A 15520-nucleotide genomic window follows, 5' to 3' on the forward strand; every position below is an offset into this window, starting at 1 on the left:
CAGAAAAAAAATGTTATCTAGATATATCTGTAGGCTGTTTTTTTTCCCTTCAAAAAGCAAAACATCTTTCAATATTTTCAACACTTAATACAGAAGAGTTTTGCAAAGTTATGCAGAAGAGTGTTGCTTGTGATACAAAATATAAGTAAATAAGGGTGCATTTTCTAAATACCATTTAGTGTTAGGTCCTATTGTCACCTAGGGTCTTAAATGTTTCTTGTACTATCAGTATTTGACTAATATGTTTATTAATATATTTCAGCAACATTTCTACTAGCATCTCATATTAACAACCTCTAAGAAAGGTTCATTGACATTAGAAGTATCTGAGAAGAACCAGAACACAATTGGATGAGAAGCTGGATAAGTGTTATCTATTTCCACAGTAAATATATAATTTTAAAAATTTAATTATGTACTTTCAAATACATCAAACTGTTGTTTTCATAAATAGTTCTTGCGTAAGTCAAAATTTTTAATCTTAGATTTTCTCAAGAAGAAAATACAAGAAACACAAAATGCAGAAATACAAATTCTGCATCTAGAAGACGAGATACATGAACAGGAAGAAATAAAATTTCTGCTTACCATAGCTGTCAAATATTCAACTTCAAAATCCAGTAGAATATTTTTAAAATCTAAATATGCTGATTTAAACTTAGTTGGTTTTACTGAATCAGACTCCACCTTTATTCAAATTAATGTTTTAATGTTGTACAAGCAAAGTTTTTGAAAGAGAAATACTATTTTAAGAATGGAAAAATTACATCAATATAACCATTATTTTAACTGTTGACTTACCTAAACTTTTATTACTGTATTTTTTAGGTTTCATTTTATGGGCCCTCTTCAGCATTAGCTGTGCAGTAGAAATATCCTTAAAACCCCTAAGGGAAGAAAATAGCTTACTAAATATTTCACATGTATTATGTTACACCAGCTGCATATTATTGTATAATACACTTTTCAAAAAGAATACTGGTGTGTAGTACTGATCCACAGTACTGAGTTACAGAGATAGCTGCAATTCCTATCTTAACATTACATTATTGCAACTTATTATGATAGTTTCCTAGACACAAAAATAATTACAATAATTTTTACTTTGGTAGAAAACAGAGATTCTTCAAAAGTGGCACTTAAAAAAGAGTAAGCAACAACAGCCAACTATACAATACCTATTCTTGGAAGTCACTGTGTAAATAAAAGAGCTTAACATACCATTCTTCTGATATTTTCTCTTCTTTTTCTGACACAAATAAAACCTCCTTTTTTTCTTTACAGTTAGAAAGCTGTGACATTGTTTCCTTCCCTGCCCTGGAAACAAAGTATAAGAGCTGTACTGAAAAGTAAGTAAATAAGAAAGGGTCTGGGATTACACTATTTTGCAGCCTTTTTTATTCTGCAACTTGTTTGTGTGTTTTAAAGGCACTTTTGAAGCTTGGAAATGATACCAAAAAAATCCATTTTAATACTCCATGAAGGTTTTATCTTGGAGAGTAATAAAAGTCTGCCATCAATTTGAAATGTTTACATTTCAATTACTTGAAGCATATTTCAGTCCTTTCATAGAATGCAGCTGTTTAAGAAATCCCTTTTAATCTTTATCTAGTCTTAAAGATCTCTATTTCAACATCTATTTCATAACATATGTGAAAAAATAGAAGTTTTATAATTTATAGTCAAACCTAAATAAATAAAACTACACATATATATTCTTATATTCCTAATTATAGTAGTCAATGAAAAATAACAATCAAATTTAATACATTTGGTTTTAGAAAGTAAATACATTTTAACTACAATAATATGACATTGACAAAAAGTGACAAAAAAGTAGCATCAGAAAATAGCTGCTTCTTCTCCTTTTTATTTTTGTCAAATCCAAATGAACTAAATACAGTTTAAAACAATATAATTTAACTTACCTGCTATGAAAACGGAATTTTTCTGCTGAGTATGAATGTGGTCTGTTAGCACACTGCCAAACTTCTTGTGGTGCTAATGGCAAACTATTTGAATGCTCACTGGAATCTGAAGGCCTAGAAAACTTCTAAGAGAAAGAAAAGGAATGCAGCTGATTGTCCCCATCAGTTTGAGTTTAAAATATGCAGGAAAATCTTCACTAGGGTTTGCAGAGTTTATCACTATAACTAAAAGGATTCTTAATGGGGATATGCCCATTACAGGCCTTACTTTCAACTAACTGAATAGGACAAAAAGGGGACTTTAGTTTCATATATCCCCAAATACAATAAATTATACATTTTTAAGACTCTTTTCTCTTAATTGTAGGAAACAAAACATTAGTAATACTATGCTTGTAATAAGAATACAAAGCTCTACAAAAACAAAAAGCCAAAACTTCAAAGTTTATCTAGCAGACATTACAGTTCAATGACCTTTAGCTGTTCTGAAAACATTCAGCTGTTGTCATATAATGCAGATCTTAGTATTTTTAAAGTAGTTTGTCAACTAGCAATTTTTAATCCATTGCCAAATGTGCAGATGAAGCACATCATCTTTTTTTCTGCTACTGTGAAGTAAAGTGTTGAAATAAATCCAAAATAAAGAAAAAATAAGCAAATGAAAGAAAACCTAAAAGAAAAATTGCATCTGGAGATGAGGAGGAAGTCTGAGACTTCTAAAAGTAATTGTGTTTTTAAGTCACTAAATTGTCATATTAATCACCTCACAATAGCATATCCTTAAAGAATGAATTAAGACTGAAGACTAAGTTGTTTCTGTGACATGTTACCTTTGGCCAGTGCAGCTGGTTTGAAAGCAGGAGTGTTTTTGAAGGGAAACGGGTGGAATCTAGAGTTAGCCATTCCTTCTCCAATGCAGCCTGCATGAATGAGCAAAGTCAAATAGTGCACTGATAAAATCAGTTTAGTTTTGATAACTCTTGCAAAGCCTCTTTTAAATTGTCTTACATACTTTGTACATCTTTTCAAGTTGTACATCAGAACTGCCACCTGCAGAACAATCAGACTAAAAGCACCTTTGGAGATGCTGTGGTGTACTGTTTTATTTTAAACAGATCAACAATATTTGTAGGTTGTAGAGGTCCTTTTTGGGTTTTGGTTTTGCATAAGATGCAACCCCTCTTTCTCAAATTACTGTAATTTTTTGCCAACTTTGTTAGTAAACCCAAGTTATTATAAAAGACTGCCAAACTTTGAAAAAATACAGACCTAAGATACTTAAAGGCATAAGGAATACGAAGAGCTTTGTGTGCTGTTTCTGACTATTTTATGTCCTGGATGTAGGTGCCCGATTCTGTCAAACTTGTTTTTGTTGAACTGAAGTGGTGAGTAATTTTCATTGAAATTTGGGGTTAAAAAGTAAATGCTATATAATGCTATATGCTTCAATCATGTAGTTTTATTTCTGATGTAATGGATTAAATGGGAAACTGAAATAATTGCTGGAATAAAGAAGGGTGCCAGAATTAGTTGCTAACTGATGTTCTTAGCACTTTAAGGTAGAATTTAGTTTCCTTTCATAAAAATAAACTCTAGACTTTGTTTCAAACCCAAGCTGTATGTGACTTGGTTTTCTTATAGGTCCTTGAGGTTTTTTATGATGTCTTTTCAATATATTCTGATAAGTTAGAGAATCACATCACACCCACACAGTAAGTAAATACCACTGAAGAATTTGGCTTGACTTACAGGGCTCAGTCATTCAGGTTCTTCTTACTTCAACAGCAAAGAGCCTGGGGTTCATTCTTTTGGAAATATCTACTTATAAAACTGGACTATCTTTCTCCCATTCATAAAATATTTCAGATTTTACTGATTTCTGACCCTGAGAAATGATCCTAAGTTTGGATACCTTACTGTGTAGTTTGTGAAAACAGGACTTTGTACAGCTTTAGATTGGTGAACAAGATCTTCCAAGGCCTTTGAAATTCTGGGAGGCAAAAGAATCATATTCCAGGTATTTTGAAGGGTTAGTTCAGGTACTGGTCACATGATTTGGTGGCTCTAAGACCACTCTTTTTGCTTCCATTCTGACCAAGATTTGAAAAATAATGTTTGATTTTATTTTCATGTGTTAAAAGGGATGAATTCCTACATCTGATTGATTCTCTGCATCTGGAATTCCCTGTTATTTGATTACAGTATGTTTTGGGTTTCATTCCTTTACTTAATAAATCTGGAAAAATTCTATGCCCTCATTATTAACAGATAACCACTCTTCCACTCCTTAACATTGCAGTTCATGATAAATACATAACATTATCCATTTTAATAGACCTCCTCTCTTGGGAAGTTGTGTATCTTAAGAAATCTATATAAATAAACTGCAGAGACAGGCAACAAATAAAATGTATCACATTCTTTAAATTTAACAGTTATCAACAACCCACTAATTTATCTCTCCTCAGTAATGTGATTACTCTTATGCTGATAACCACCGAGTGGTTGATTCACACAATTGTCATTAAAAAAAAAATCCAGAAAGCAGACTGTAGTAAATCAAATCCCAGAGGTGATAAATTAAATATGTGACATTGGTACTATTTGAACATAGAAGACTGACAAGTTCATATCTCAGCAGAGAAAAAGCTACAACAATTCCATCAGAATGGTCAAAAAGAAAAGCTATGAAAAAGGTACAACTTCTGATTGAAAACTTCCACTGAAAATAGATATTATTCCTCCTTGTCCTCTTTAAATTTACTTCTCAATTGCACTATGCAAATCATATTTTTAATTCTTCAGATGAGAATTTTTCACTTATTTTTCAAGACTGGGCCTACAATCCAGTCAACAGTGCTGGTATATACAGGTATATGAAAATAGCAAACTTTGGAAAATTTTCTTCCTCCTTTATTTGCAGAGGAATCAATACAGGTTGGAGAGAGGTAGATTTCCATTTCTTGCATAATTTAAATATCAGCCAACTTAATCCATGTGCACAGTGATGTGTCCATTATTGACCTGAGTACTTAAAGGTCTTCCAGGAACAGTGAATATTATCCAAGATCTAATATCAAATTTCAGGCCAAGCCATCATGCTGGCTAGTTAAATTTTTACTTCTCTGATGAAATATTTTGTAAAAAAAAAAAAAAAACAACAAAAAAACCCCAAAAACCCTCAAAACCTAACAACCCCCCAAACAAACAAGGAAACCAAAACAAATAATCCCAAAGACAAATAACACTCCAAAGATGTAGCCAATGTTTTGGAACAAGGATCACTTAGCAGTACATTGATTGAATCCTTTTGCTTTATAGTTGTACCATAACTCAATTAAACTCTTAGTATTTATATTGAAACTTGTCTCAATAATATTTTCCTAGCCCAGTGTTTGCTATTTATTAATTTAGTACAACTAGTGGTTTTATTTCTTTTGTAGCCTATAAAATGTAATTCAGTGTCCTAAGTGTTGAAAAGAAATATCAGTAAAAAGATAAAAGTATGAATCAAAGGTATAAATATGCACAACAATAAAAAAAAGACAGCTTATTTACCATTAAGTACATCTTTTAGTCCTATAAATGTACAGCATATCATAAAATTATACCACACTGATGTTTGTTTTGTCCACAATAATAAACACAATTGATTTTCAAACACTCCCACTATGTCTTGACTGGACATTTTCACAGCACTAAGCTCAAGAAACAGTTGCCCACACCTTCTCTATACAGTCCTAATGAAAAGTTTATGACATTTACCAACACCTAAGGCTTAAAACTAGATCTGTTTGTGCAGATATTGTTCAATAAGATTAAAAAACAACAATCTGAGATGAATTACAAAGCAAATAAAATGTCAGGTTTTGACTGTATGGTCTATACAAACAGCTATAAGTGTGCTATACTTGTATTTATTTCTAAAGCCAAATGAAGTAATTTTCTAAATATGCAGTATACAATGTGGCTTTACTCATATGTGTAAATCATACACAGTTTATTTAACACATATTAGTCCACCTGAAGGTATCTTTTATGCTTTTGTATCCTCTATACTTTATTTCCAGGATTGTTTCAAAAAGGTTTGTATTAATTACTTTAGGTTTCAAGTTTCATAAACACAAAATAGAGCTTTTTTGCATTTTTTTTTTTGTTAACTCATTTGAAACAAATTTTTAAACACAATCCAATTGTCCATGATACTACTCTTCAGGAAGAAGGAGGTGTGAATCTATTTGGCATTAGGATTTTCTTTCTGAATTTTAATTTAATAATGAAATTTTAATATTATTAGCTATTTCCACTTATCCATCAGGATCAATAACTTTTTATCCTGATCCAAAATGCATTTTTTATCCTTTGAGACACAACTATTACAGGGTTCCTCCTTTGATTGTGCAGCTCATTACCAAACTCTGGAGGTTTAGGGATTTTTTTTCATGGCCCATTCTATATAGCCTCCTAATTTTGTTCCTCCTTCATTTTTCCGGTATTTACTCAATTGCTTCCTTTGCAAAATGCAATGACTATTTACATCAAGCATTGAATTTCTGTAATCTCAGAAACAGAATTCAATCCTACAATGAACAAAGTGAGTGAGAATGGCTCTGCTAACTTTAATGGGGTCTGAGTGAGCTGCCCGAAAGTCGAGTTTTAGTGCAAACGTTATTTACAAAATCTAATCCAAGGCATTTTTATATGCTCTGGATTACATTCTGGAGCTATGTAATCTTTTATAATATATCATGACTATACACGTAATTAAGGCTGTTCTGAGTCATATTCACACCATGAGCAAAAAACAGTTCTCAGGACAGTGTCAAACTTACACTCAGGCTTTGAAGCACTTCCACAAGTAACTGTCCAAACTGTGAATAATGCCATCACATATTGCCTTTCATCTTTCTGAGATCAAGGAGGATCACAAGAGCATAATAGAAACCAAACCAATTCCTGAAACTGCACTATGGTTTGAAGCAGGGGATGAAAAAGGCATTAACAATAAAGGCTGAAAAGAAATGACAGCATTTAACATCTAACAACTCTGTTCTAGTCAGAGCAAATATCCACCTACATCAGTACTCTGCTTCCAGAAAAGTTCAGCAGCAGCTGCTTAAGGAAAGAATGAAAAAGTTGGACATGATGAGAACACACGTCCTTTAGTACATTCTTTTAGACCTTGGAAACTGGTGGTTTAAAGACTTTCTGCTAAAATCTAGGCAAATATTCCCCACCCTAAAGCAATTACCTATTTTCTAATGACAAGTGTAACTATCTGGTCAGAATGTTTGCCATGTCATCTCTATATCAACCTAGAAAGAATGTAAATCATGTATATGACTCATAGGATGCAACTGCTGAAGTGGTGTAGATTAACTTCCAAAGGACATCATGGGCGCTAAAGCTACCCCAGGTTTCCAAGTGTGGCAGACCTCAGAATCCCCACCTAAGAAAATAGTGAAACTATCTTTGAAAATCAGGGAAAAGTAACTCTTTATACCTCTTTCCTTTCTTCTTTCATCTCCTCATTGACTCGTTCACTGTTTTCAGGACAGTGATGGTTTAGTCAGAAAAAAAAATTGATATTTATGTGGTGCATTTAATTATATGGTATTTTAAGATAAAAACAAGTAAATTACACAAAAATGTAGACAAGCAGAAGCAAGCTAGCATCCAAAACATCCCAGGAACTAAGAGTAATGACTGGCTCCTGATCATTATAACCTAACAGGAAGAATGGCAAGGGAAAAAGAAAAATAATCCTCTACCAGAAAAAGTATTTCCACATTAGAATTTCATAGAAATAGTGTGCAGAATCCTCTGCTTTGAGAAAAGATTCACTCTTCTTTCCAGTTCATCTGCCTGGTTTTATCCAATATGTTTTTCTGTACTTCTGCTCCCCTATGTGAGGTAGGCCATTAGCATCATCCTTGGGAGGAATGACCCTTTTTCAATCAGATGTTACAAAGTATCTGCCCTCTTCACATTTAAATTTATTTTCAATAAGAATACAATGTAATTAGAGTAAAAAAATAAATGAATCAGAATTAATCTTTCCATTAAGTCTTCTCTATAGAATTCAAATTTGAATAAAGTTCTTCAGGCTGGTGACGTCCCTAACTTCTGGTTTTTAGTGAGTATATTTGAATAGTGCAGTTAAAGCCTGGTTCACTGAAAGACAATAAAAAAGGTAAAAGCAAAGACCAATGAAAGGCAAAACTTTCAACATCCTTCTATGACTCTTTTAAATAAGCTTACAAAAATTATTTTGGGGCAATACATTCCACATGAAGAACAACTTTTCCTGATGTTAAACATCCTCTAGGTTAAATACTTGCTCAGAGTGGGAGGGGGAGTGGTGAGGCCAAGGGATCTTATGCTGAAGGTTAACCCTCTAGATACTCACAGCCAGCCCACTGAACTGTCTTTCATCTGGCAGAAAGCTGTAACTTTCTCTCTTGGTTCCTGGCAAACATATTTCACTTTGTAGGATACTTCATTTAAATATCATGCTAGTCCAGGAAAACATATTTCATTTCTTTTTAAACTAAACTTTTTTTCTGCCAAGGCCAGAGTATTTGCTGGTAAATTCTTCTCTTAAATCCTAAATAAGTTTTAACAAATTTCTTAAGAAATCATGAATTTTTAGCTCTTATAGCTGAAACAGAAGAACCAGATCACTTTTCTATGCTCTTTTGTATATTGTTGATAGACTGTGATTGAAAACTTCCTTTGAAATTAAAGATCTGAATACATTTGTGTATTTAGCCTTTTCTTTCATCCATTCCTTTGAGGAATCAGATTACTCTATTGACTAGTTTTTCTGTGAAACTCAAGTTCATGTGTAAAGCTTAGCTCAATGTTAGGAAGTTGAACATCAGCTCAGATCAAGACTTTATAAATAACTTCCAAAGCTAAGAAAATGTCAGATACGAACTTTCTCAACTGAATCTTCTATTAGCTGCAATATTATTCTACTTGCAGTACTACAAAAATTCAGTCTAAACTCCAACGTTTTAAATCTACGTGTAAATGCATTTAACAACATAATAAAAAATATAGAATATTTTAAATTAGATAGCATAGAGGATACACATTTTACAGCAAATATATATCTGAACTTCAAGCAGTAGGAAAAACATTCCTTTTCTCTGAGTTTGTCTTCCAGTATTTTTTACATATTTTATGTGCTGAAGATAAATAGGTTAGCACCCTAATAAAGGTTATTTTAACCTTTGGCAATGCTTCTTTTTCAACCCTGTTTTTATATTGGACAATATATATACATTAGAAAAGAAATCTGGGTACAGCTGCATTCTTATGACTGCTAAAACCAAACAAAGTTTCAAGCCAAAAAAAGTAGTGAGTATCACATGAATTCCAGAGAAACATTGCAACGATTAATTGACCTCAAGAGATTTCATAGACTTACAAAAACTGGTTAATTATTAGAGTACATTCTTGTAGGAAAATGAGAAGAGAAGGGGAGTTGTCCATTTCTAAGAAGGATAAACTGATGATTACTGGAAAAATACATACTGTTAACAAAACATTAAAGAAAATTTTATTGTAGAATGTCTTCCCCAAATGTAATTTTTTAATAAGCTTGGAAAACTAGCTGTTCTCTAAAATTCGAATGCATATATTTATATATAAATATATATACTTACATTTAATACATGTACCAATGTGTTAACACAAATGCAAATAAAATGAGAAGAATTTATTGTGAAAAAGTAAATGAACAATGAAGATTTCAAGGATCATGGAAGTTTTCATTCAAATAAAAGGCTGAATGTCTACATACATAATTAACTCTCCAAAAATATGAACCTTACTGTATTTTATGCCAGTCACCTAGGTGACTTTAAACTTTTCTAAAAACACATTTTCATCTTATTCCTGACAGCATTCAAAGGAAGCTCTGTGTCCTTTCTTTGAATACAGGAATAAAAAATACAGATGGGTAAATGGTAACCTCAACTTTAGAAGTTAGACATGATTCAAGTATGCATCAGAAATGTATGCTTGAAAAATCTTTTGAGATATAAACCTCCACCAAATCAATAAATATCAAGCTCCTGGAACCTTCCATCCACTCCTCAAAATGGGTCTAAGACCCCAGATATTCTTTATCCCATTAAAATAGACTTCCTCTCTCTGACTCTGGCACATTACACAGATTTTGCTGCTATGTCTCTATAAACTTTTTCTGAAGTTTTTCTACTTCCATGAAAAACCAAGAAACAAAACTTTCAAGGGGCAATGAGCTAAAGACTTAAAAAAACATAACAGGCAAGGAAGCCCTCAACCCTACCCCTTAAATACTGTGCATTCAAAGAATTCTGAAGGAACATAACACAAAATGTTTTATCCAGCTTAGATAATGAATACTAAAACACAATAGAAAAGAAATCTGTGCTTCAGCTTGCATTTTTCTCTAAAGAAGGGAAGTCATGCAGAAGCACACGATAATAAAAAAGAGACTAGTCAAAAGTTTATAGTCATTTAACCTTTAACATGTTTCAAAGTTCAGGTGACATGAAAGATTAGATTCAATTTCAAGACAACTTTTCCTTTTTGCTCAAAAGTCCCTATTTTAGAAACAAGAACAAATAAAAAAGGTTTTGGAAACTAAAGAGGAAAGAAGGGCTAAGTTATAAACAAAGATTTTTTGCAATTTACATTAACCAACCTCTAATTACACTACAAAATCCTTAATTCTAAAGAGATACATCTAAACCATCTCTCAGCTTCACTTACATTGTCTTCCTTATATGTCTCTAGCACTGTCTCTTCTATTTGAAATAAATTATCCCTAAATGAATCTGCAAGTTGAAATTTGTTCATTCATGCCTGTATTCTCAACGCCTTAAATCTTTTGGGACATGTAATGATACTCTTTGGAAAGAAGCTGATTCTTTGGGATGTTTTCCTGGTTCATTAAATTATCAAAGCTACTCCTATTTCTATATTAAAAAAAAGTTTTTAAGTATTTTTCATGCCAAAAAAATACTACAGTGAGTAGTAGGACAGTATTTAGCATTTAGAATTCCTTAGCTCACTCTATTTTAGGACAAACTAGACATAAACTTAAATAGTTTTCAGTTAAATTAAGACTGTATTATAGCATATGAGGTGTACGGGGTTTTTTACCGTTCTTGGTATACACTGTTAGAAACTAAAGCATTATATGGAAACTCCATTATGACTACACATCCTTTTCTGTGAGACTGCTTCCTAGAAAGTCAGACCCTAGCCAGCAGTATTGCCCATATATCAGACTTTGCACTTGCTCTTGTTGAACATTATGAGGCCCTGGTCAGCCTGTCTATCTAGCCTGGGCAGGCTGCTCTTAAGAACACCCTGATCCTCCAGCATGCCAACCACTGCCCTCAATGCAGTGTCATCTGCACACCTGAGATTGCATCCTGTTCCATCAGACAGGTAGCTGATTCAATTTTTTACTGTTTTGGTACCCCTACCATCCATGATGGGCTCCATTAATTACTGTCCAGCAGTAATTATGACTGTGTAATTTTGCACCACGAAATGCAACTATTTGAGCCTGGTAGTCTAGTCAATTTGCCAATGACCTTACTGTCTACTTTTCCAGCCCATATCTCAATAAATTTAGGGAATAAGACTCTGGGAGATAGTTAACAGCCTTGCTCAAATAAAGGCATGCAATATGCACTGCACACTTCTTATTCATAATAATTCATAATACCCATTCACCTTGTGACAGAAAACAATGAAGATGACGAGTCCTTGGTAAACCCATGCTAGATTCTCACAATCACCTTCTTTCATGGCTTTAGAAGTGGCTTCTGAATCTCTTTACTCCAAGCATTCCCAGAAAGTGAGATAAGGTTGGTGGCTTCTAGTTCCCTGGATCTTCCCCTTCAATTTTCTGAAGACGGGTGCAATGTCTGCCCTTTTCCAGTCACCAGTAACCTCCCCAGTTGCTGTGATCTTTCAAAGATGATAGAGAGTAACCTCCAAATGATACCAGGCAGCTTGTTCAACCCCCTTGGATGCATCCTATCTGTTCCCTTGGACTTGCATATGTTCAGGGGAGTTAAGCTGTGCTGCAATTGGATAACATCTGCTTTCTCCTAAACCCAAAGGATTTCAAGCTCCAGGTAATGAGACATGCAGAGATTCTGACACCTCACATTCCTCTTTGGTCCCCCACATAAGGACTGCAATTTAACTCAATAACAATATTCACTGAATCAATAGCTTCTCCTCACAGAACACAGACAAATCAAATAGGTTAGCTCTTGAAATTTGTAAATAGGGACTACTAAAAAATCTTTTTCAATGGAAATCAATGTATGCGGACATGCTAAATATTAGACATTTAACTAGATATTTTAAACACAACCTATATCTATACCAAAACATCAGTTTCAACATTACACAAAAATTAAAGAATTTAGGGAAGATGTATTCAATGATTAGAGAGCCTTAGCTCAGCTTTCAAGAGACTCCAGATGGAGATGTACTCATTGAGAAAAACTTATGACTATGTTCTTGATTCCACTTATAATGATGCTTTTGGCTTAAAACAATTTTGAGACTACAGTAGTGAATAGAAATTTCAAAGAACTAAAGCTTTTTTTTTTTCTCTTACATTTTTCCATTGCTTCCCTTGCTTATTCAATTTTGATGCTTGACTTTGCCTTTAGAGATATAAGACTAGGAATTAATGATATTGCTATTCTTTGGCATGTCAGAGAAGCTAAATGGAATTCAGAAAAATACTATACATGCTACATGTAGGTTCCAAATTATACATCTGTAGTGCCATGCATCACTAGTAGGCTATCTTTTGGGAAGTATTTGTTTGAATCTGGCTATTTAACCAAGAACTGGACAGGGACAAGTAATGAAGATAGGTTTAAAAATTAACAGCATTTCAGGTGGTAGGAAGAACTGAGATCTTATGGTGGAAGGTCAGAAAGCAACCACAGCACATCCTGCATGAGCTGTGAAGCTGGGAGTGTTAGCAACAGCCTTTAGTAGGTGGGCTTGTGTTTATTTTTTCAGGTACTGACTGCAACAGCCTACTCCTAAGCCCAGACTATCTGAGACAACTAGAAAATGAGATAAGTAGCACTGCTGAAAAAGGTAGAAGTTGTATGCATCTGCAGATGCCACAGACTATGAATGGCATGCAACCCTAACTAACTAACTGACTAACACGGCTGCCGAAGCAAGAGGGGCATAGCAACAGATTATTGATAAACACTCATGGAAAAAAGGTTGATCCTCCAATATACTGCTTAGGAGAGAGTTTTTTCCTCCTTTTTAAAAGAAGAGTACAGATTTAATGAAGTTTTCAACAGACACTTTTCTGCTTTCCTGTAACACTGTAACTTTAGGTGAAATTTGATGAAAAAAAGATCATATTCTTTGCAGCATACAATATAGAAAAGCTGGATGCTGATGTGACATTCATAAGCAATTAGAGGAGCTAGACATACATTAGAGTGTCAAGATACAAGAAATGTTAAGGGGACCTTCTAATCCATGGGCTACACTTATTTCCTGGCACTAGCCAGAAAACAGCTATCACTGTCACAAGCTCACAATCGTAAGCTCCCAGTCTGAGACAAACCACATTATGAAGGATTATCAGAAAAGCAAACAAAACACATCATATGGGTCTAGTTTGGACATGTGATAAGAAAATTAAAGATGGGAGACATGAGGAAACTTTTTTTCTAATTACTGTTTACTTTGTAAGATTTAGCACACATGAGCTAGTTCTTATTCTCTCACCCCTCAGAAAAGAAAAAATGAGAAGAAAGAAAAATAAAATTGCTACCTACCTGCTGTGGAAGGTAAGCAAAAAATTAAGAATGCCTATGTGCCTGAGCATGAATATGCAAAAAAAAAAAAAAAAAAAAAAGAAAGAGAAACTCCTGAACAATAATTTCGAAAGCTGTCAAAAAGGCTGGAATTTTAAAAAAATCTACATAATCAACTGCAGAAAAAGAACAACACTGTCTCAGGGCAAGAGTTTTATCTCCTTTGATAAGCAGAGCTGTAATGGATTTCTTTTTAACTTGGTTGCAACTTATAAAACAACCTTCTTTTTGACAAAATATGACTAAAATTATTTAAATTAAATTAAAAATGAAGTTTTTAAAATAGAGTACTAACTTGGTGTGCCATGTAATCATCAATATTGATATTTCTCTTGATGAGAATAAGATGTGTCCATACATTTATTCAGTGTAGAAAATGGTAATTTATTCAGTGGTCATTGCTCAGGGTAAAGAATTGTCTAAAAACTCATCATATTCAATTTATTCAGCTTTATGACACCTTGGCAAGTTTAGACATTTTGCATTTGGCTCATATCATATTTACATCAAGAAAACAACAATATTTAGATGGTACAGAAGTAAGAGCTGTGTCAAGCAAATGTGCTGTCAGATTTCATCCACCAGAGCTAAAGTGAGCTCTGCCTTGTAGATCGTTTGCTACAATGATGGACTGCCGATGAAAGGTTGCCTTAAGATCAGCCTTCTGGAGCATGTAGGCTGGAATTCTCCGAAGTCCACATGAAAGACGTGAAGATATCACTAAATACCAGGCTCATACTTTGTAAAACATCTGCTGGCCAGATCATTCATGTCATCTGGGACAGCCCGTTTGACATCGCGCACTCAGACACAAAACACTACTGCCATCAATTGCCTCTGAATGGCTTTGGCAATGTATGGGAGCTGATATGAATACAAGAAGGTATCAGCAATGGTTCAGGTGAAATGACTAGTATTCATTCTATTGTTAGAAAGACGAAGCCCATTCCTCTAGCCCAATCACATGCAATGCATTTTTCATGTGATGTGGTGTTTAACTTGTAGTAAAAATCTACTATTATTCAATGGGCATAAATGAGGTGAAGATCTTTGTCAAAGACTAGGGTTTCCCCCATGCTGTTTCACAATCTCACCTTCCATGGAACACTGGGTACACTGAGCTTATAATGAAGATATTACACTTTTTTTTTTGTGAAGACTGATGTCTAATGACTTATTACACTGCGATATTTGCAAATGGTTTAGAAAGGTGCTTGCACAGCAGTGATTTTGTAGAATGTTAAATAACACTGAATAAAATCAAAATGACTGAAACCTACATAACAGTATAAGAAAAAGCAAAACCACCACAACACAAAATAGTGAACTATTCAAAAAGCTTTTAGACAAGATTTAAGACATTTTTGTCGGTTTCCAATAAGGAAAAGTTTTTCTGTTCTTCTCTCTCATTTCACTCACCCTATACAACACTGAAATCTGCAGTACAAAATGGTATCCAAATATTTTTCTCTTCCTTCAAACCCTAGCATATGGGATCTCTTAGCCCAGCAATATGTACTCCTCCCCACACACTTGTTTGAGACACAACAGATAGCCACTGATACCATGTGTCATTACTTGGCTCTGTTTCAGCACTTTGCTACAAAACACTGAGACCAGAAAGGAAGGAATAGGAAGTATAGACTGTTCCAAGTTTCTGCTGCTTGTTTCTCTAGAAGTAGGAAGTCCACATGATTTGGAATTACCCAA

At 33.8% G+C, this 15520-nt stretch overlaps 1 protein-coding gene across 8 annotated transcripts in view; it reads right to left on the reverse strand.

The window, feature by feature from the left end:
* Positions 1–15520, reverse strand: part of LRRIQ1 (leucine rich repeats and IQ motif containing 1) — a 103157-nt gene that overhangs the window by 47826 nt on the left and 39811 nt on the right. For all 8 annotated transcript variants that reach the window (XR_011678593.1, XR_011678592.1, XM_071423329.1 and 5 more), the window contains 4 exons: positions 2759–2848; positions 1929–2053; positions 1222–1317; positions 802–887 (listed from right to left, as the gene is read on the reverse strand). Coding sequence is in view for 6 of the 8 variants with exons in the window: in XM_071423329.1 (XP_071279430.1) it covers positions 802–887; positions 1222–1317; positions 1929–2053; positions 2759–2848 (397 nt within the window). In the remaining 2 variants the exon portion in view is untranslated. The remainder of the gene's footprint in view (positions 1–801; positions 888–1221; positions 1318–1928; positions 2054–2758; positions 2849–15520) is intronic.

The sequence above is a fragment of the Agelaius tricolor genome, unplaced genomic scaffold (assembly GCF_023055355.1).
Source record: "Agelaius tricolor isolate 1412-34295 unplaced genomic scaffold, bAgeTri1.0.p SCAF_3, whole genome shotgun sequence".
Lineage (NCBI taxonomy): Eukaryota > Metazoa > Chordata > Aves > Passeriformes > Icteridae > Agelaius > Agelaius tricolor.